Genomic DNA, 23,444 nt, shown 5'->3' with positions numbered 1-23,444 from the left:
ATGTAGGCCTACCAGCTTTCTCTCACTAGATCTGAAGGCGCTAGAATTTAGGAGTTCTAGTACGTCAATAACCCTGGTGCGTAAGCTGTACTAGTACGTCAGAAACCCTGAAAGGGTTAATGAAAATGTCTATATTAACGTAAAATAAGACATTTAATATGCCAAAGAGTGATTATTAATATACATCGCATATAATAAACACTGCATGTTTATATGCTATGTAACGTGTTTCTTATATAATTTTGAAGAAGATATAATAGGGGGATTAATGAAAATGTCTATATTAACGTAAAATAAGACATTTAATGTACCAGTGATTATTATTAAATATACATAGCATATAAACATTGCAAGTTTTTATATACTATGTAACGTGTTTCTTTGGGCCCATGGTTGCTTATTTTGCAGTTGCACTCAATCAATAACTACAAAAAACAATGGATTATAGCAAAATGTTTGGATGAATGAGTAGAAGCTTCCTCACTCGCCCAGACACACAGCCAAACTGACACTCGAGCAGCTGGGGCCGGTGGACAAACGCGTCCCAAATGGCCGCTCACCGAATTAATGGCCTATAACCGGGCACCGAAAAACCGGCCGATAACCTGGGGTCCACTGTATCATGAAAACAGAGGGTCCACTGTAAGAGTGAAAGTTAAAACAGCAGAAGATGGAAAAATTACAAGAGAACATTGAAATCTTTTTGTAAACATTGGAAAAAAAAAAAACATGATGTTTTGTGTGGGTAGTGAGGCTAAAGTTTGGATATGTAGGAGAGAGGGAGATCATTTTCCAGTACAAGTTTGCCTTAAGAAGGGATGTTTGATGCCACCATGTTTTTTAACATATTTATAGATGGGACGGTAAACGAAGTAAATGCTAGGGTGTTCAGAAGTGTGGGATTGAAAGATAATAAATCTGGTACAAAGTTGGAGTTATCACAGTTGCTTTTTGCCGATGATATGGTTCTATTGGAAAAGTCCAAAGAAGAAGTCATGAAGGTTGGTAAACAAATTTAGGAGGGTATGTAAACAAAGAAAATTACAAGTGAATAGAGAAAAAGGGCAAAGTGTTGAAAGTATCAAAAAATAGAGGCAATGAGGGATTACATATCAGATTGGAAGACGGGGGTATGGACGTGAATATGTTTGGATACTTGGGAATGGGTTTGTCATCAGATGGTTCTATTAGAGGTGAAGTGAACAACATTACTGGAAAAATGGTGGATGGTGCATTAAGGCATCTGTGGAGATAAAGAACTTTATTCATGGAGACAAAAAGGGTAATGTACCAGAGTATAGTGATACCAACATTGGTGTATGGGTGTGAAGCATGGGTTTTGAATGTTACAGCAGAAGAGGAGGTGGCTGGAGGAGAAAGAAACTTATGATGACGTTTTGGTTCGACTTGGACCATTAATTAGTCACACCAGTTAACCCTTTCAAGGTCGGTCCCATTGTAATACAGTTTTGAAGCCAGTGCTGGTCCTGTAGTACTAAGTCATGAGCTCACCTCATTCAGATAAGCTGGGAGCGGTAAATTTAGGCCTAGATATGAGAGAATGAGTCTATGCAGTAAGTGTGCACCATATAAAAATAATCCTGAAGTAAGCAGTGCATATTAGGAAAAAACTGCAACCCTGTTTTTGGTTTAAAACAGCAACTTTGCGGTGTATTTTCATATGTTTTTTATGGTTTTATTGTAAGTTTCTTGGTCTCAATTGATAGAATGGAAGATATATTACAGAAACATGTAACATAAATGATTTTGACTGATTTAGGACAGAAAATACCTTGAAATTGAGCTTAAAGCAGCAGAAATGTTCTATTTTTGCCAATGTTCAAGAGTAAACAAATCATGTCATGTGTCCAATACATGTCAGCTGGTGGGTCTAATATGCATTCACGAAATCTGACATTAGTTATACAATTATTACGATGATCAATGGAACTGGCCCAAAACAGGGCTCAAAGTGGAGGAAATCGCTGATGCGTAAATATCGCCAAGACTATTAACTTCATGAGAGCATAATTCCATAAGTTTTTCATCAAATTTTGTAATTTTGGTTTCATTACCTTTGGAAAAAGATACTCTATCATTCCATAACAAAAATTATTATTTTTTTTTTTAATTCTTCAACCCTGGGAACAAGTTTGTGAGCAGGGGTCGCGACACTCAAAGGCTTAATATATTATTATATTGTCATTTGGGGGTCTGGAACGGATTAATTCTATTTACGTTATTCTTTATGGGAAAAATTGCTTTGGTTGTCGTCAATTTTGGTTGGCAAATTGACATCTGGAACAAATTAAGTTTGAAAACCGAGGCTCTACTGTACCTAGATATGGAAAGAATACAGAACTCATAAACTGTACAGAATGTAAAACAGGACAAATATTTCATAGAACAAAATGAGTAATCATTAACCGTTTCAGGATCCCTGATATAGTTCTACGTCACATTTTAGCTTAGATATGAGAGAATGGGACTGTGCTGTGAGTTTGCAAAGAAAAAAAAAATCCTGCCTCCATGATGGTGTTTTCTCAGATGGTTTTTATTTTTTTTACTGGATGTTTCTTAGTAACATTTCATAGAATGGAAGACATACTACTGAAATAAAGATGATATTGATTGGTCTCAGGACTGGAAGTAGCTTGAAATTGAGCTAAAATTAGCAGAAATATTAGATTTTTGCTGATATTCCCGAGGACAGGTAAGGCCCCCCAACAACCCCTAATTTGTTTTTTGGATTTTTAATCAGTCTGAATCATTTATTGGGTTGCTGTAAACCATGACTAATCTTTCCTGGTTATATTTTGTTATCTGAGAAACAGAGTAAATATTCTGTGTGAAAAAAATTCAAAGTGGAAAGTGTGTAATATAGGAGAGGCCTGGAAATGTGACTAATGAACAGAAGAAATGGTTTTTTAGTGCCAAGAATGTATGTGTTGTTTATTATGGACACTATTTTTAAATTGGTATGTCTTTAATTTTGTGTAAAAGTGGCCAAGTTACTGACTTCTGGTCACTTTACAGGGCAGTTAAAATAGCTGAATGGGCAGTTTCTTGTACTCATTCAATAGAACGGAAGGCATACTAGCAAAACAGATGAGAATCTAGCCGAACAGAACAATGGAATGGGAATACAATAGCAATCAAACTGGTCGAAATTGGTGATGCATAAATTGTGCCGAGACCACTTACTTTGTGCCAACATCATTCCATGTGTTTTCCATTAAATTTTGTATTTTTGGTGTCATTACCTTCAGAAAAAGATCCTCTACCATTTCAGAAAAAAAAAAAGAAAAAAAAAAAAAAAAAAGTGGACACTGAGAGTAATATTAATTTCAGGGGTCTAGACAGTGAAAAGGTTAAGGAAACAAAATGAGGCAAATGCAACAAAGGTCAGGGTAAATAATGAGAATTTTCAAAATACAGGGAAATAACACCAATGATGGTGCAATTCAAATTGTTTTTACTTTTATGTCCAGAATACTGTTCTATGTTTATAGCTCCATTCAAAGCAGTAGAGATATCATAGGTGGAAAATATATAGATTACTGTTTGCATAGTCAAGAAAACATTTAAACTACTAGGAACACATCAAAGTAAGAGTATGAGTGAGTGAGAGAGTATGAGTATTTGAGAGTGAGTGAGTGTGCATGTGTGTGTCAATATGTATTTGGCAGATGCTGCTGGAGCCAGGCACCACACAGAAAATACATAATACTGACTCAGACAGTATATACAATAAAAAATATAAAGGAATACTTCAACACAAAGGATAAGTAAGGAAAATGAAAAAGACAGAAAATAGCTTTTACTGAAAGAGCATTGTAGAGGGAAAGAGAATAGAACATATCACCAAGTGAGAGTTTTTTTGCTCTTCATATTTCTTAATTTAAAGAAATTGAATCAGTTTTCTTAATTTAAAGAAATTGAATAAGTTTTCTTAATTTAAAGAAATTGAATCAGTTTTCAGCTCCAACAACTTACCATGAAACAAACTCAAAAAAAAAAAAAAAAAAAAAAAAAAAAAAAAAAAAAAAAAAAAAAAAAAAAAATGAAACAACCATCAACAAATAAAACAAAGCTGTACATGTATTATAAACAGTGACTACAAAACTCTTCCACAAATCAGGAGTATCAGCTCTATTATTTGGGTGTGTGGCATGGCTTTTGAAGTTGCAGAGAGGAGGAAGCTTGAGGCATCACTGATGTTTTGTTTGAGGAGGGACTGTTGAGTCTGCTTTGGCTTTTAGGAAGGATGGAACAGAATAGGATGAATAAGAGGGTGTATATATCTGGGGTGGTAAAAGAGCAGGGGTCATCGCAGGAAGAGCTGGAGGAAAAGCATGGCAACAGTTCAACTCTCTACAAATTGGTTATATCTCAGCAGTAGCCCCTCTTCATTTGATGGCAAAGAGGAGGCAGACGCTCCTCCCCCTCCCTCCTACCAATCTAATGTATTCATCAACTATCCTTCTCCTTTATATTCTTATTCTTACTTTCTGTCCTCTAATCTAATTTACTTTCTCCATTTTATGCTGGCCCTCTAACCTCACTCCCTCCATCTTGCCCTTCACTTTTCAGTAACAGTTCCATTACACTTCTGTACAAGTCACTTTACAAAGTATTCAGGAAAGATTAGTTCTGTGATCCCAGAGTTTATTAGATGAAGTCTGGGATAGCCTTTTACCTAAGGCACCCAAAATCTTTTATTTATAAACCTTTGAAAATGAGCAGAAACACCTATGACAATATAAGAGATGAGGAACCATGTATGAAAAAATTATACATTAGTGCTTCATTTAACCCATAAACGGTCCAAACGTATATATACGTTCACTACCCCAGTGCCCCGAATATTTTGAAAAATAAAAAAAAATTGTTTTTTTAATTAAAAAAAAAAAAAAGATAAAAAAAAAAATCTAAGTGTTATAGGATAAGAAAAAAAAATTAGGGTCAGTACTTAAGGAGACATAAGGCCGAGAAGTTGGCACTGGATGCTCACGTGACAGCAACATCGAGTCCTGCTGCTTGCTTAAGTGTTGCTGATATACAGTGGACCCCCGGTTTATGATCGGCTCCCAATGTGACCAATTATGTAAGTTTATTTATGTAAGTGCGTTTGTATGTGTATGTTTGGGGGGTCTGAAATGGACTAATCTAATTCACAATATTCTTTATGGGAACAAATTCGGTCAGTACTGGCACCTGAACATACTTCTGGAATGAATATCATAAACCGGGGGTCCACTGTACCTTTTTTTCTATTTTTCATATTATTTTATATAATTTTTATGTTCTGATAATAACAATTTATACTACTAGTTCTTGTCATTTTATAACAAATCTTTGTTCTGATACTAGTATTAGGTACTGAAATTGTTCTCACATTGACAGGTGGACATTTTCACCTGACTTGGAATATATACAAAGTATTTATAAGTCCCAGCAATGTTTTGGTTATGTGGAAGAAGAAGAAGAAGAAGAAGAAGAAGAAGAAGAAGAAGAAGAAGAAGAAGAAGAAGAAGAAGAAGAAGAAGAAGAAGAAGAAGAAGAAGAAGAAGAAGAAAAAGAAGAAGAAAAAGAAGAAGAAAAAGAAGAAAAAGAAGAAGAAAAAGAAGAAAAAGAAGAAAAAGAAGAAAAAGAAGAAAAAGAAAAAGAAGAAGAAGAAAAAGAAGAAGAAGAAGAAGAAGAAGAAGAAGAAGAAGAAAAAGAAGAAAAAGAAGAAGAAGAAGAAAAAAAAGAAGAAGAAGAAGAAGAAGAAGAAAAAGAAGAAGAAAAAGAAGAAGAAGAAGAAGAAAAAGAAGAAGAAGAAAAAGAAGAAGAAAAAGAAGAAGAAGAAGAAGAAGAAGAAGAAGAAGAAAAAGAAGAAGAAGAAAAAGAAGAAAAAGAAGAAAAAGAAGAAAAAGAAGAAGAAAAAGAAGAAGTAGTAGTAGTAGTAGTTGTTGTAGTAGTTGTTGTAGTAGTTGTTGTAGCTGTTGTTGTAGCTGTTGTTGTAGTTGTTGTAGTTGTTGTTGTAGTTGTTGTAGTTGTTGTAGTTGTTGTTGTTGTTGTAGTTGTTGTAGTAGTTGTAGTTGTTGTAGTTGTTGTTGTAGCTGTTGTTGTTGTAGTTGTTGTTGTAGTTGTTGTAGTAGTTGTAGTAGTTGTTGTAGTAGTTGTTGTAGTAGTTGTTGTAGTAGTTGTTGTAGTTGTTGTTGTAGTTGTTGTAGTTGTTGTTGTAGTTGTTGTTGTAGTTGTTGTTGTAGTTGTTGTTGTAGTTGTTGTTGTAGTTGTTGTTGTAGTTGTTGTTGTAGTTGTTGTTGTAGTTGTTGGTGTTGTAGTTGTTGTTGTAGTTGTAGTTGTTGTAGTTGTTGTAGTTGTTGTTGTAGTTGTTGTAGTAGTTGTAGTATTGTTGTAGTAGTTGTTGTTGTAGTAGTTGTTGTAGTTGTTGTTGTAGTAGTTGTTGTAGTAGTTGTAGTATTTGTTGTAGTTGTTGTTGTAGTAGTTAGTTGTAGATGATGATGATGAGGAGGAGGAGGAGGAGGAGGAGGAGGAGGAGGAGGAGGAGGAGGAGGAGGAGGATGAGGAGATAAAATAATAAGTTCCCTTGAAGCATGAAAAACAGGGTCCACCCCTGACACTGACATGATAAGATGAGATAACATTTGATAAGAGCTGAGGTTTTGCGAGGGTGCAGTGATAAGACTTGATAAGAAAAGATTAGGGCCTGCATTGTTTTCGCTGGTACACAAACATGTCTGTCTGTCAAGCTCCCTGTCTATCCGTCTAGCTCTCTGTCTCAGAGAGAGCCACAAGACTGCATGGTCATCATGTTTACTCACATCTTCAAGCAGAGTATAGCACTGTCTGGATTTTTTGGGTTATCCTAGGTAATTTACACTATGTATACTTGTATTTATGTGTACCTGTGAGACAGAGATAGACAGAGACAGATAGAAAGTGATAGACAGAGACAGATAAACAAAGACAGGGACATAGACAGGGATAGACAGAGACAGGTAGACAGAGACAGAGATACAGACAAACGGAGATAGAGCCAGGCTGCCAGCTGCCGGCCAGCCACACAGCTTGCCAGACAGCTGGCCAGCAAGCTAGCCAACCAATCAGCCAGCCAGGCAGCCAGCCAGAATTGTTTATCTTTACTTAGGGCATAGGTTATACGACATTCTGAAAGGGTGTTGCACAAATATTGCACGTGAATTATTATCGAGGTGTTTTGATATTTCCTAGACCACTCGTGGCCACATCCACCTCAAAGCCACTAAACTCAGCGTCAAAATCACTTTCCTCTTAAAATGGGAGTGTTAATACTACATGACATCAGTGAATCCCAGGTGTTTGCTGCACTGCTTGCTCTAGCTGGCACTCATTTGAACTGGTGCTCTCACAAGGTACTAAATGGTCCCATATTTTTTCAATACCGCACACACTGAGTGTTAGGACCCATTCTATGCTGACAAGGCATCTCAGGCCAGTCGTGCCAAATTTGAAGGCAGGAAATATAAAACGTATATATACGTTTGGGGCACTAGCAGTAAAAACATATAGTATATACGTCTGGATCGTTTACGGGTTAAAAATCTAGATGCTACTGATTTTTAAATGAATTAGAGTTGATCAGGATTCAGATGTTCTGTTAATTTATGTGACAGATTTTCATCATATTCACTGGTTAAAAATCTAGAAAACTGCTACAAGCAAATCACTGGTCAAATAAAGCATAATAGTCAAATTGAAAAGCCATTAAGGCTGATTTTAATCTGTAAAGACTTTTAAGTTATGTTAACAGTCCAGTTCACTTTTCACCTGGCACTAGTAGTGTACGGTCCACCTGACTATTATATAGCCATGTCAGGTTTATTGGTAAAATGCATTTCCATTATATATAATCTATTACTAAATTTAAAAAGAGAAACTTTCGTTTTTCTTTTTGGGCCACCCTGCCTTGGTGGGATACGGCCGGTTTGTTGAAAAAAAAAAAATTACTAAATTTCCTTCACTGTGTTCTTGGAGAATATGACTGATGCATCACAAAAGATCCTGGAATTTTTATTCCATTCTTGCAGTCATATTGCTTATGCATGCATGCATGCATGCATGCATGCAATTTTCTACAGTTTACAAGTAATTACTGATGCATCATTGAATGTGTGAAATGAGTAAGTGCAAATTTAAGTGTAAGAGATTACTAATTCACATAAGCAAGAGACAAATTAGTACAGTATGTGATTTATTTAAACTCTGTGTATATAAATTTTTAATATTTTAAAACAGAAAAAGGTTCTATATAGAATCTCCCATTAAGTTTCTAAAGGGAAGCAAATAATAAAACTAGAATAGAATTTTATAATTAACCTTTGGCCAACCTACAGGCAATAATACTGTATATGCATTACTAATGCTAAAAGAGAGTGTTGTGGTAATGATGCCACAGATGGAAGATGGATTTTTTTTTTTTTACAAAACAGCAGCTTACGTAAGCCCCGCTGAACAGACACATTCTTGCAGGTGATTTTATTGATAGAAAATTCATGTGCTCCGCATGTCACACACAAATCAGGATCACACTCCCGAACTGCCAGGAAACAAGGGCACTGCTTTGTGTTACATGACGCTTTGCACCGACACCCAGGAAAACGGTTTTGACCTGAAAACACACAATTTGAGAAATATTTACAGTACATATATATATTCTAATTTATTTCTTCTAAATGAAACACTTCAAGCACATATAAATAAAATCAATATGTTATAATGAAGACTTAATTTTTCTTATCCCTATTTACTACTTTCATTAAGAAAACTACATTTTTAAGAGAAAATAGCATTCAACCATCTGTAAGACTTTCTGCTTTTAAAAAACAAACTTTGCAAACATACAAGAGTAGTATTATTACATTCATGGGGAAGCATTAAACACATAGGGGTCATGCAGAACCTAAAGGGAATGGGAAGCATTTAGATTCAGTCCAAGGAATGGAAGCACAGGTCAAGGAGCCTCCCTTGAAAAAAAAAAATACCACACTTAGGGAGGATATATGCAGTTGCTGGCACAGAAAAACATTCTAGTAATGCAATTAAGGTGTCATTTCACTCATCAACCATTTTGCACATGTGGCCAAACAAAATGTTCTAAACTTCAATAAAAACATTAAGTCAATTTCTTCCCTTGAACATGAGGCCAAGAAAATACATACAGTAGAAATATTTCAAGAAAACCGGTTAGCTGGACTTTGAATCCTGGAAGTGGGAAGTGCACCTGCACTCTCAAGGTTGGTAGGGATGTTTGCTATTTGGAGGGACATCTAAACTGTTGTATCTGAACGTCTCTGGCAAGACAAGTAATAGTGTGAATGATGGTAAAAGTGTTTCTTTTTTGGGTCACCCTATCTTGGTGGGAGAGGGCCAGTGTTAAAAAAAAAAATAATAAATATTTCCCAGGTATTATGGAACATATATGAATATCTTGAATGATATTCTGAATTGGAATTGATATGTAAAAGTCATGTGCTTGTTTCATTCATGGATGTACAAGGGTATGAAGACACATGGTACAATTTTTTTTAATCACAATATTCATTTCCCACTGAGGCAGGGTGACCTGAAAAAGACACTTTCACCATCATTTACTCCATCACTGCCTTATCAGAAGTGCATACATACTACAGTTCAGATTCCCCTCCAAACTGAAAATATTCCTATCCCTCCTTTAGAGTGCAGGCCCTGTACTTTCCAACTCCAGAGCTCGAGTCCAGCTAACCAGTTTCCTTGAATCTCTTCACAAAATGTTACCTTGTTCACATTTCAGCAGATGGTCAAGTCCCAAAACCATTTGCCTCCTCTCATTCCTACCTAACAGGTTAACATGCTCACACACGCCTGCTGGATATCCAAGCACTCGCACAAAAAACTTTTACCCCTTCTCTCCAACCTTTCTTTCTTAGGGCGATCCCTATCCTACCCTCCCTCAACTACAGATTCAAACACTCTCCAAGTCATCCTATTTTGCTCCACCCTCTCTAAATGTCCAAACCACCTCAACAACCCCTCCTCAGCTCTCTGGATAATACTTTTTGTATCTCTGCACCCCTCCTAATTTTTTAGTTATGAATCTTCTGCATATTTGCACCACACATTGCCCTCAGACATGACATCTAAACTGCCTCGAACCTCCTCCTCGCCGCAACATTCACAACAAATGCTTCGTACATTCCTCTCTTTGCCTCTTTATATTGTTCTGTCTCCATGGATGCTTCAATGCACCACCAACCTTATTCTCTTCATCAATTCAATGGACCACCTCATCTTTCACAGGCCCATCTGACGACAAATCCACTCCCAAATATCTGAACACATTCATTTCCTCCTTCCAATCTGATATCCAATCTTCCATTAGAAATAAATGGTATAAAAATATCGACACGATGGAAATATAAACACATATGCAGTATAATGTGATCCTTTATTGACAACGTTTCGCCCACACAGTGGGCTTTTTCAAGTCACAAACAGATGTAAATACTATAAATACTTGCGTACCTTCCACCCCAGGTAGATCTGTTTGTGACTTGAAAAAGCCCACTGTGTGGGTGAAACGTTGTCAATAAAGGATCACGTTATGCTGCATATGTGTTTATATTTCCAATCTTCCATTACCCAACTCGTTTGTTACCCTCACCGCCTTGATTTTTCCTATGTTCACTTTTAATTTCCATCTTTTACACACTCTCTCAAATTTGTCCACCAACCTTTGCAGCTTATTTTCAGAATTACCCAAAAGCACAGTGTCAACAGCAAAAAGCAACAATGACAACTCCCATTGTGTATTAAATTCCACATACTTTAATTCCACACACATCTTCCCAACATCCTAGCATTCACTTCTTTTACAGTATCATTTATAAATATGTTAAACAACTGTAGCGACTTCAAGCATCCTTGTCTAAGGCCTACTTTTACTAGAAAATAATCTCCTCTCCTACATACCTTAACCTGAGCCTCACTATCCTCATAAGAACTCTTAACAACATTTATTAACTTACTATCTCTTTCATATACTTGCAACATCTGCCACACTGCTCCTCTATCCACCCTATCATACGCCTTTCACAAATCCATGAAAACAATGAAAACTTCTCTACCTTTATCTAATTACTGTTTATTTATATGCTTCAATGTAATCACTTGGTCTACATATCTACCTACAGTCCTGCTTTCCATCTTACCCTTCATTCTTTCAATAATAACTATGCCATACACTTTACCTGGTAAATGCAAAAGGCTTATTATTATTTTTTTTTCATTATTACACTGGCCGATTCCCACCAAGGCAGGGTGGCCCGAAAAAGAAAAACTTTCACCATCATTCACTCCATCACTGTCTTGCCAGAAGGGTGCTTTACACTACAGTTTTTAAACTGCAACATTAACACCCCTCCTTCAGAGTGCAGGCACTGTACTTCCCATCTCCAGGACTCAAGTCCGGCCTGCCGGTTTCCCTGAACCCCTTCATAAATGTTACTTTGCTCACACTCCAACAGCACATCAAGTATTAAAAACCATTTGTCTCCATTCACTCCTATCAAACACGCTCACACATGCCTGCTGGAAGTCCAAGCCCCTCGCACACAAAACCTCCTTTACCCCCTATCTCCAACCTTTCCTAGGCCGACCCCTACCCCACCTTCCTTCCACTACAGACTGATACACTCTTGAAGTCATTCTGTTTCGCTCCATTCTCTCTACATGTCCGAACCACCTCAACAACCCTTCCTCAGCCCTCTGGACAACAGTTTTGGTAATCCTGCACCTCCTAACTTCCAAACTACGAATTCTCTGCATTATATTCACACCACACATTGCCCTCAGACATGACATCTCCACTGCCTCCAGCCTTCTCCTCGCTGCAACATTCATCACCCATGCTTCACACTCTTATAAGAGCGTTGGTAAAACTATACTCTCATACATTCCCCTCTTTGCCTCCAAAGACAAAGTTCTTTGTCTCCACAGACTCCTAAGTGCACCACTCATTCTTTTCCCCTCATCAATTCTATGATTCACCTCATCTTTCATAGACCCATCCGCTGACACGTCCACTCCCAAATATCTGAATACATTCACCTCCTCCATACTCTCTCCCTCCAATCTGATATTCAATCTTTCATCACCTAATCTTTTTGTTATCCTCATAACCTTACTCTTTCCTGTATTCACCTTTAATTTTCTTCTTTTGCACACCCTACCAAATTCATCCACCAATCTCTGCAACTTCTCTTCAGAATCTCCCAAGAGCACAGTGTCATCAGCAAAGAGCAGCTGTGACAACTCCCACTTTGTGTGTGATTCTTTATCTTTTAACTCCACGCCTCTTGCCAAGACCCTCGCATTTACTTCTCTTACAACCCCATCTATAAATATATTAAACAACCACGGTGACATCACACATCCTTGTCTAAGGCCTACTTTTACTGGGAAAAAATTTCCCTCTTTCCTACATACTCTAACTTGAGCCTCACTATCCTCGTAAAAACTCTTCACTGCTTTCAGTAACCTACGTCCTACACCATACACTTGCAACATCTGCCACATTGGCCCCCTATCCACCCTGTCATATGCCTTTTCCAAATCCATAAATGCCACAAAGACCTCTTTAGCCTTATCTAAATACTGTTCACTTATATGTTTCACTGTAAACACCTGGTCCACACACCCCCTACCTTTCCTAAAGCCTCCTTGTTCATCTGCTATCCTATTCTCCGTCTTACTCTAAATTCTTTCAATAATAACTCTACCATACACTTTACCAGGTATACTCAGCAGACTTATCCCCCTATAATTTTTGCACTCTCTTTTATCCCCTTTTCCTTTATACAAAGGAACTATGCATGCTCTTTGCCAATCCCTAGGTACCTTACCCTCTTCCATACATTTATTAAATAATTGCACCAACCACTCCAAAACTATATCCCCACCTGCTTTTAACATTTCTATCTTTATCCCATGAATCCCGGCTGCCTTACCCCCTTTCATTTTACCTACTGCCTCACGAACTTCCCCCACACTCACAACTGGCTCTTCCTCACTCCTACAAGATGTTATTCCTCCTTGTCCTATACACGAAATCACAGCTTCCCTATCTTCATCAACATTTAACAGTTCCTCAAAATATTCCCTCCATCTTCCCAATACCTCTAATTCTCCATTTAATAACTCTCCTCTCCTATTTTTAACTGACAAATCCATTTGTTCTCTAGGCTTTCTTAACTTGTTAATCTCACTCCAAAACTTTTTCTTATTTTCAACAAAATTTGTTGATAACATCTCACCCACTCTCTCATTTGCTCTCATTTTACATTGCTTCACCACTCTCTTAACCTCTCTCTTTTTCTCCATATACTCTTCCCTCCTTGCATCACTTCTATTTTGTAAAAACTTCTCATATGCTAACTTTTTCTCCCTTACTACTCTCTTTACATCATCATTCCACCAATCGCTCCTCTTCCCTCCCGCACCCACTTTCCTGTAACCACAAACTTCTGCTGAACACTCTAACACTACATTTTTAAAACTACCCCATACCTCTTCGACCCCATTGCCTATGCTCTCATTAGCCCATCTATCCTCCAATAGCTGTTTATATCTTACCCTAACTGCCTCCTCTTTTAGTTTATAAACCTTCAACTCTCTCTTCCCTGATACTTCTATTCTCCTTGTATCCCATCTACCTTTTACTCTCAGTGTAGCTACAACTAGAAAGTGATCTGATATATCAGTGGCCCCTCTATAAACATGTACATCCTGAAGTCTACTCAACAGTCTTTTATCTACCAATACATAATCCAACAAACTACTGTCATTTCGCCCTACATCATATCTTGTATACTTATTTATCCTCTTTTTCTTAAAATATGTATTACCTATAACTAAACCCCTTTCTATACAATGTTCAATCAAAGGGCTCCCATTATCATTTACACCTGGCACCCCAAACTTACCTACCACACCCTCTCTAAAAGTTTCTCCTACTTTAGCATTCAGGTCCCCTACCACAATTACTCTCTCACTTGGTTCAAAGGCTCCTATACATTCACTTAACATCTCCCAAAATCTCTCTCTCTCCTCTGCATTCCTCTCTTCTCCAGGTGCATAAACGCTTATTATGACCCACTTCTCGCATCCAACCTTTACTTTAATCCACATAATTCTTGAATTTACACATTCATATTCTCTTTTCTCCTTCCATAACTGATCATTCAACATTACTGCTACCCCTTCCTTTGCTCTAACTCTCTCAGATACTCCAGATTTAATCCCATTTATTTCCCCCCACTGAAACTCCGCTACCCCCTTCAGCTTTGTTTCGCTTAGGGCCAGGACATCCAACTTCTTTTCATTTATAACATCAGCAATCATCTGTTTCTTGTCATCCGCACTACATCCACGCACATTTAAGCATCCCAGTTTTATAAAGTTTTTCTTCTTCTCTTTTTCAGTAAATGTCTACAGGAGAAGGGGTTACTAGCCCATTGCTCCCGGCATTTTAGTCGCCTCATACGACACGCATGGCTTACGGAGGAAAGATTCTTTTCCACTTCCCCATGAACAATAGAAGAAATAAAGAAGAACAAGAGCTATTTAGAAAAAGGAGAAAAACCTAGATGTATGTATATATATATGCATGTGCGTGTCTGTGAAGTGTGACCAAAGTGTAAGTAGGAGTAGCAAGATATCCCTGTTATCTAGCGTGTTTATGAGACAGAAAAAGAAAACAGCAATCCTACCATCATGCAAAACAGTTACAGGTTTCTGTTTCACAGTCATCTGGCAGGACGGTAGTACTTCCCTGGGTGGTTGCTGTCTACCAACCTACTACCTATTCCCCTATAATATATGCATTCTCTACTGTCCCCCTTTCCTTAATATAAAACAACTAGGCATGCTCTCTGCCAGTCCCTTGGTACGTTCCCCACTTTCATTTACTGAATAAAAGTACGAACCAGTGCAAAACTATATCCCCACCTGCTTTTAACATTTTGTCATGACTCCGTTAATTACAGCTCGTTTACCCCTTCTTTCATTTTACCCACTGCCTCATGCACCTCTACAACTGACACCTGGCTCTCCCTCACTCCTAAAGGATGTTGTATCTCCATGGCCAATGCATGAAATCACTGCCTCCCTTCATAAACATTTAACAGCTTCTCAAAATATTCATGCCATCTCCCCATTTAATAACTCCACTCTTCTGTCTTTAACCCTTAAACGGTCCAAACGTATATATACGTTCTCTTGCGCAGCGCCCCGAATATTTTGAAAATTTTTTTTTTTTAATAGCAAAAAAGAGCACTTTTTTTTAAATGTTTTAGAATAAAAATAAATTAGGGTTAGTACTTACCGAGATATGAGGCCGAGAAGTTGGCACTGGATGCTCACGTGACAGCAACATCGAGTCCTGCCACTTGCAGAAGTGTTGCCGATATACTTTTTTACAATTTTTCATATTTTATATAACTTTTATATTCTGATAATAACAATTTATTGTAGTTCTTGTCACTTCATAACCAAACTTTGTTCTGACACTAGTATATTAGGTACTGAAATTGTACTCAAATTGTCACAAACACACTGACAGGTGGACATTTACACCTGCCTTAGCCATATACTATTATATTGTCTTGGAATATATACAAAGTATTTATATGTCCCAGCAATGGAAGAGGAGGAAGGAGGAAGTTGAGGGAGGAGGAAGAGGAGGGAGGAGAAAGAGGAGGGAGGAGGAATAGGAGGGAGGAGGAAGAGGGAGGAGGAGGAGGAAGAGGAACAAGAGGGAGGAGGAAGAGGGAGGAGGAAGAAGAAGAAGGAGGAGGAGGAGGAGGAGGGAGGAGGAGGAAGGAGGAGGAGGAGAGGGGGAAGGGGTAGAGGGAGGAGGAGGAGAGGGGGAAAGGGGAGAGGGAGGAGGAGGGAGGAGGAGGACAGAGGAGGAGAGGGGGGGAGGAGGGGGGAGGAGGGGGAGGAGGGGGAGGAGGAGGGGGAGGAGGAGGGGGAGGAGGAGGGGGAGGAGGAGGGGGAGGAGGAGGGGGGGAGGAGGAGGGGGAGGAGGAGGGGGAGGAGGAGGGAGGAGGGGGAGGAGGGGGGAGGAGGGGGAGGAGGGGGGAGGAGGGGGAGGAGGAGGGAGGAGGGGGAGGAGGAGGGGGGAGGGGGAGGGGGAGGAGGAGGGGGGGAGGAGGGGGGAGGTGGAGGGGGAGGAGGAGGGGGGAGGAGGAGGGGGGAGGAGGAGGGGGGAGGAGGATGGGGGAGGAGGAGGGGGGAGGAGGAGGGGGGGAGGAGGGGGGGGAGGGGGAGGAGGAGGGGGGAGGAGGGGGAGGAGGAGGGGGGAGAAGGGGGGGGAGGAGGAGGGAGGAGGAGGGGGGAGGAGGAGGGGGGGAGGAGGGGGGAGGAGGAGGGGGGAGGGGGAGGAGGAGGGGGAGGAGGGGAGAGGGGAGGAGGAAGGGGAGGGGGGGGAGGAGGGGGAGGAGGAGGGGGAGGAGGAGGGGGAGGAGGAGGGGGGAGGAGGAGGGGGGAGGAGGAGGGAGGAGGAGGAGGGGGAGGAGGGGGGGAGGAGGGGAGGAGGAGGGGGGAGGAAGAGGGAGGAGGAGGAGGAGAATACGTAATAATAATACAGTGGTCCCTCGATAATTGTAAGGCTCGATAGTCGTAATTTTCGAAAGTCAAAACATTATTTTTGTCAAAACATTGGCTCGCGAATCCTCATTTGACTCGCAAATACAGTGGACCCCCGCATACCGTTAGCATCACATAACGTTAAATCCGCATACCGCTACATTTTATCGCCAAGATTTTGCCTCGCATACCGCTAAAAAACCCGCTCAACGCTGTTCGTCCGAGATGCGTCTAATGTGCGCCCTTAGCCAGCCTCACATGTTCCGCTGGTGGCATTGTTTACCAGCCAGCCTCCGCGGTAACATCCAAGCATACAATCGGAACATTTCGTATTATTACAGTGTTTCTGGTGATTTTATCTACAAAATAAGTGACCATGGGCCCCAAGAAAGCTTCTAGTGCCAACCCTACAGGAATAAGGGTGAGAATTACTATAGAGATGAAGAAAGAGATCATTGATAAGTATGAAAGTGGAGTGCGTGTCTCCGAGCTGGCCAGGTTGTATAGTAAACCCCAATCAACCATCACTACTATTGTGGGCAACAAAAAGGCAATCAAGGAAGCTGTTCTTGCCAAAGGTTTAACTGTGTTTTCGAAACAGAGATCGCAAGTGATGGAAGATGTTGAGAGACTGTTATTGGTGTGGATAAATGAGAAACAGATAGCATCTCTCAAGTGATCATAAGTGAAAAGGCTAGGAAGTTGCATCAGAATTTAATTAAAAAAATGCCTGCAACTAGTGATGATGTGAGTGAATTTCAGGCCAGCAAAGGTTGGTTTGAGAGATTTAAGAGGCGAAGTGGCATACATAGTGTGATAAGGCATGGTGAGGCTGCCAGTTCGGACCACAAAGCAGCTGAAAAAATATGTGCAGGAATTCAAAGAGTACATAGAAACTGAAGGACTGAAACCTGAACAAGTGTTTAATTGTGATGAAACAGGCCTGTTTTGGAAGAAAATGCCAAGCAGGACCTACATTACTCAGGAGGAAAAGGCACTCCCAGGACATAAGCCTATGAAAGACAGGCTTACTCTGTTGATGTGTTCCAATGCTACTGGTGATTGCAAAGTGAAGCCTTTATTAGTGTATCACTCTGAAACTCCCAGACCGTTCAGGCAAAAGAATGTCCTCAAGGAAAATTTGTGTGTGCTGTGGAGGGCAAACAGTAAGGCATGGGTCACTAGGGACTTTTTCTATGACTGGTTACACCATGCATTTGCCCCCAATGTGAAAGATTACCCAACTGAAAAGAAATTAGAACTTAGGTGCCTCCTGGTGTTAGACAATGCCCCTGGTCATCCTACAGACGTGGCAGAGCGACTTTATGGGGACATGAAATTCATTAAGGTGAAGTTTTTGCCTCCTAATACCACTCCTCTCCTGCAGCCCATGGACCAGAAGGTTACTGCAAACTTCAAAAAACTGTTCACAAAAGCTCTGTTTAAAGGTGCTTTGTAGTGACCTCAGAAACTCAACTGACTCTAAGAGACTTTTGGAGAGATCACTTTAATATCCTCAATTGTGTAAACCTTATAGGTAAGGCTTGGGAGGGAGTGACTAAGAGGACCTTGAACTCTGCTTGGAAGAAACTCTGGCCAGAATGTGTAGACCAAAGGGATTTTGAAGGGTTTCAGGCTAACCCTGAGAATCCTATGGCAGTTGAGGAATCCATTATGGCATTGGGAAAGTCCTTGGGGTTGGAGGTTAGTGGGGATGATGTGGAAGAGTTGGTGGAGGAGGACAATGAAGAACTAACCACTGATGAGCTGATAGATCAACTTCAACAGCAAGAGGCCAGACCTGAGGAAACTGGTTCGAAGGATGGGAGAGAGAAATTGAAGAAATTGCCTACTATAAAGATTAAGGAAATCTGTGCAAAGTGGCTTTAAGTGCAAACCTTCATGGATGAAAATCATCCTCACACAGCTATTGCAAGCCGTGCTGGTGACTATTACACTGACAATGTTGTGAAACACTTTAGGGAAGTCATAAAAGAACGAGAGGTACAGGCCACTATGGACAGATATGTTGTGCGACAGAACTCCAGTGACTCTGAAGCTGGTCCTAGTGGCATTAAAAGAAGGGAAGTAACCCCAGAAAAGGACTTGACACCTCAAGTCTTGATGGAAGGGGATTCCCCTTCTAAACACTAACACTCTCTCCTCCTCCCATCCCATCAATCATCATCAGATCTTCAATAAAAGTAAGTGTCATGTAATTGTGCATGCCTTTTTCAGTTTGTGTGTATTAAAATTAATATTTCATGTGGTAAAATTTTTTTTTTTCACACTTTGGGGTGTCTTGCACGGATTAATTTGATTTCCATTATTTCTTATGGGGAAAATTCATTCGCATAACGATAATTTCACATAACAATGAGCTCTCTTGCACGGATTAATATCGCTATGCGGGGGTCCACTGTAGTTGTTCGTCTGGGATGCGTACACACAGCCCCGAGCCGCCTCACACCCCATTCCCAGCCAGTGTGCCATTGTTTATCAGTGAGTGAGGTTGATCCCACGAGTTAATATGATACATTTCATAATATTCCGTTTGTTTTAGTGCTTGCAACTGCTAAATAAGTCACCATGGCTCCAAAGAAAGCTTCTAGTGCCAGGTCTTTGGTAAAGAATGTGAGAAACACACATAATTTAAGAAAAAGTTTGTAGAAAAATATGAAGATGGTGGTGGTAGAGTGGAAGCAGTTGTGATAGTGGTAGAGGGTGGTAGTGATGGTGGTAGAGGGTGGTAGAGGGTGGAAGTGATGGTGGTAGAGGGTGGTAGTGATGGTGGTAGAGGGTGGTAGTGATGGTGGTAGAGGGTGGTAGTGATGGTGGTAGAGGGTGGTAGTGATGGTGGTAGAGGGTGGTAGTGATGGTGGTAGAGGGTGGTAGTGATGGTGGTAGAGGGTGGTAGTGATGGTGGTAGAGGGTGATAGCAGTTGTGATAGTGGTAGAGGGTGGTATTGATGGTGGTAGAGAGTGGTAGTGGTTGTGATGGTGGTAGAGGGTGGTAGTGGTTGTGATGGTGGTAGAGGGTGTCTTCTTCAGTGATTCAGCGATTCTACCAACTCCTCCAATGTTGTTGGAGTTATATAGGGCTACAGAAAACACCGCCGCCTCAACTGCTGCTTCACCACCATTATGGACAGCTTACTCTCAGTGGCCCTTATAAACCCAACAACAACACAACACAACACACCTCTCGTGACATACATAATGAGTTATTTTATTCATTCAAGAGTATATTACATGTTTCTATGTTATTAATTTTGTTATGTCATATTAGTTGAATTATTTATTTTATTTTATTATCACACTGGCCGATTCCCACCAAGGCAGGGTGGCCCGAAAAAGAAAAACTTTCACCATCATTCACTCCATCACTGTCTTGCCAGAAGGGTGCTTTACACTACAGTTTTTAAACTGCAACATTAACACCCCTCCTTCAGAGTGCAGGCACTGTACTTCCCATCTCCAGGACTCAAGTCCGGCCTGCCGGTTTCCCTGAATCCCTTCATAAATGTTACTTTGCTCACACTCCAACAGCACGTCAAGTATTAAAAACCATTTGTCTCCATTCACTCCTATCAAACACGCTCACGCATGCCTGCTGGAAGTCCAAGCCCCTCGCACACAAAACCTCCTTTACCCCCTCCCTCCAACCCTTCCTAGGCCGACCCCTACCCCGCCTTCCTTCCACTACAGACTGATACACTCTTGAAGTCATTCTGTTTCGCTCCATTCTCTCTACATGTCCGAACCACCTCAACAACCCTTCCTCAGCCCTCTGGACAACAGTTTTGGTAATCCCGCACCTCCTCCTAACTTCCAAACTACGAATTCTCTGCATTATATTCACACCACACATTGCCCTCAGACATGACATCTCCACTGCCTCCAGCCTTCTCCTCGCTGCAACATTCATCACCCACGCTTCACACCCATATAAGAGCGTTGGTAAAACTATACTCTCATACATTCCCCTCTTTGCCTCCAAGGACAAAGTTCTTTGTCTCCACAGACTCCTAAGTGCACCACTCACTCTTTTTCCCTCATCAATTCTATGATTCACCTCATCTTTCATAGACCCATCCGCTGACACGTCCACTCCCAAATATCTGAATACGTTCACCTCCTCCATACTCTCTCCCTCCAATCTGATATTCAATCTTCCATCACCTAATCTTTTTGTTATCCTCATAACCTTACTCTTTCCTGTATTCACCTTTAATTTTCTTCTTTTGCACACCCTACCAAATTCATCCACCAATCTCTGCAGCTTCTCTTCAGAATCTCCCAAGAGCACAGTGTCATCAGCAAAGAGCAGCTGTGACAACTCCCACTTTGTGTGTGATTCTTTATCTTTTAACTCCACGCCTCTTGCCAAGACCCTCGCATTTACTTCTCTTACAACCCCATCTATAAATATATTAAACAACCACGGTGACATCACACATCCTTGTCTAAGGCCTACTTTTACTGGGAAAAAATTTCCCTCTTTCCTACATACTCTAACTTGAGCCTCACTATCCTTGTAAAAACTCTTCACTGCTTTCAGTAACCTACCTCCTACACCATACACTTGCAACATCTGCCACATTGCCCCCCTATCCACCCTGTCATACGCCTTTTCCAAATCCATAAATGCCACAAAGACCTCTTTAGCCTTATCTAAATACTGTTCACTTATATGTTTCACTGTAAACACCTGGTCCACACACCCCCTACCTTTCCTAAAGCCTCCTTGTTCATCTGCTATCCTATTCTCCGTCTTACTCTTAATTCTTTCAATTATAACTCTACCATACACTTTACCAGGTACACTCAACAGACTTATCCCCCTATAATTTTTGCACTCTCTTTTATCCCCTTTGCCTTTATACAAAGGAACTATGCATGCTCTCTGCCAATCCCTAGGTACCTTACCCTCTTCCATACATTTATTAAATAATTGCACCAACCACTCCAAAACTATATCCCCACCTGCTTTTAACATTTCTATCTTTATCCCATCAATCCCGGCTGCCTTACCCCCTTTCATTTTACCTACTGCCTCACGAACTTCCCCCACACTCACAACTGGCTCTTCCTCACTCCTACAAGATGTTATTCCTCCTTGCCCTATACACGAAATCACAGCTTCCCTATCTTCATCAACATTTAACAATTCCTCAAAATATTCCCTCCATCTTCCCAATACCTCTAACTCTCCATTTAATAACTCTCCTCTCCTATTTTTAACTGACAAATCCATTTGTTCTCTAGGCTTTCTTAACTTGTTAATCTCACTCCAAAACTTTTTCTTATTTTCAACAAAATTTGTTGATAACATCTCACCCACTCTCTCATTTGCTCTCTTTTTACATTGCTTCACCACTCTCTTAACCTCTCTCTTTTTCTCCATATACTCTTCCCTCCTTGCATCACTTCTACTTTGTAAAAACTTCTCATATGCTAACTTTTTCTCCCTTACTACTCTCTTTACATCATCATTCCACCAATCGCTCCTCTTCCCTCCTGCACCCACTTTCCTGTAACCACAAACTTCTGCTGAACACTCTAACACTACATTTTTAAACCTACCCCATACCTCTTCGACCCCATTGCCTATGCTCTCATTAGCCCATCTATCCTCCAATAGCTGTTTATATCTTACCCTAACTGCCTCCTCTTTTAGTTTATAAACCTTCACCTCTCTCTTCCCTGATGCTTCTATTCTCCTTGTATCCCATCTACCTTTTACTCTCAGTGTAGCTACAACTAGAAAGTGATCTGATATATCTGTGGCCCCTCTATAAACATGTACATCCTGAAGTCTACTCAACAGTCTTTTATCTACCAATACATAATCCAACAAACTACTGTCATTTCGCCCTACATCATATCGTGTATACTTATTTATCCTCTTTTTCTTAAAATATGTATTACCTATAACTAAACCCCTTTCTATACAAAGTTCAATCAAAGGGCTCCCATTATCATTTACACCTGGCACCCCAAACTTACCTACCACACCCTCTCTAAAAGTTTCTCCTACTTTAGCATTCAGGTCCCCTACCACAATTACTCTCTCACTTGGTTCAAAGGCTCCTATACATTCACTTAACATCTCCCAAAATCTCTCTCTCTCCTCTGCATTCCTCTCTTCTCCAGGTGCATACACGCTTATTATGACCCACTTCTCGCATCCAACCTTTACTTTAATCCACATAATTCTTGAATTTACACATTTAGTTGAATTGTGATAGATAAATAAGCCGTAGAGTTGATATTAGTGTCATATTCTCTGCCCCGTCTGCATTACATCAACAAAAGTCTTCAATAAAAGATAAGTGTGATGTTAAATGTTCATTTATACATTTTATTAGTGCTTCACATTTATTTGGCATTCTTTTCTGCATGTAAATCTATATTTAAGCTAGGGAAGTGACCTAGAGTCCTTATGGAGGGGGATTCCCCTTCCAAACAATAACCTCTCTTCCCTCTCTCCTCCTCCCTGTCTTCCATCCATCAACAACAGCCTTCAATAAAGGTAACTGTCATGTTGAATGTTCATTCTTTTGTGCATGTAAATCTACCTTTAAGGTAAAAAAAAAAATTGTTGTTGATACTTCTGGGTGTCTGGAACGAATTAATTGGATTTACATCATTTCTTATGGGTAAAATGGATTAAAAAATCATCAATTTCGATAATAGTCACACTTCCAAGAATGGATTAATTATGAAAAACGAGGGACCACTGTAATAGGTAATAATAAGTTCCCTTGAAG

General features: G+C 40.1%; 1 protein-coding gene and 1 long non-coding RNA gene across 4 annotated transcripts in view; one reads left to right on the top strand and one right to left on the bottom strand.

Moving 5' to 3' along the window:
* E(z) (histone-lysine N-methyltransferase E(z)) overlaps window positions 1-23,444 on the bottom strand; it is a 442,429-nt gene that overhangs the window by 12,032 nt on the left and 406,953 nt on the right. For 2 of the 3 annotated variants that reach the window (XM_070090649.1, XM_070090660.1), the window contains one exon: window positions 8,486-8,656. The exons of the other annotated variant lie outside the window; for it this stretch is intronic. In XM_070090649.1, coding sequence (XP_069946750.1) covers window positions 8,486-8,656 — 171 coding nt within the window. The remainder of the gene's footprint in view (window positions 1-8,485; window positions 8,657-23,444) is intronic. 3 annotated transcript variants of the gene reach the window in all.
* The window catches only part of LOC138853521 (uncharacterized), a 200,757-nt gene continuing 183,866 nt past the window's right edge, over window positions 6,554-23,444 (top strand). The window contains exon 1 of the long non-coding RNA XR_011392700.1: window positions 6,554-6,878. This is a non-coding gene — a long non-coding RNA (uncharacterized lncRNA). The remainder of the gene's footprint in view (window positions 6,879-23,444) is intronic.

This window comes from Cherax quadricarinatus, chromosome 3 (genome assembly GCF_038502225.1).
Source record: "Cherax quadricarinatus isolate ZL_2023a chromosome 3, ASM3850222v1, whole genome shotgun sequence".
Lineage (NCBI taxonomy): Eukaryota > Metazoa > Arthropoda > Malacostraca > Decapoda > Parastacidae > Cherax > Cherax quadricarinatus.
This window is presented reverse-complemented; position numbering and strand designations above follow the sequence as displayed.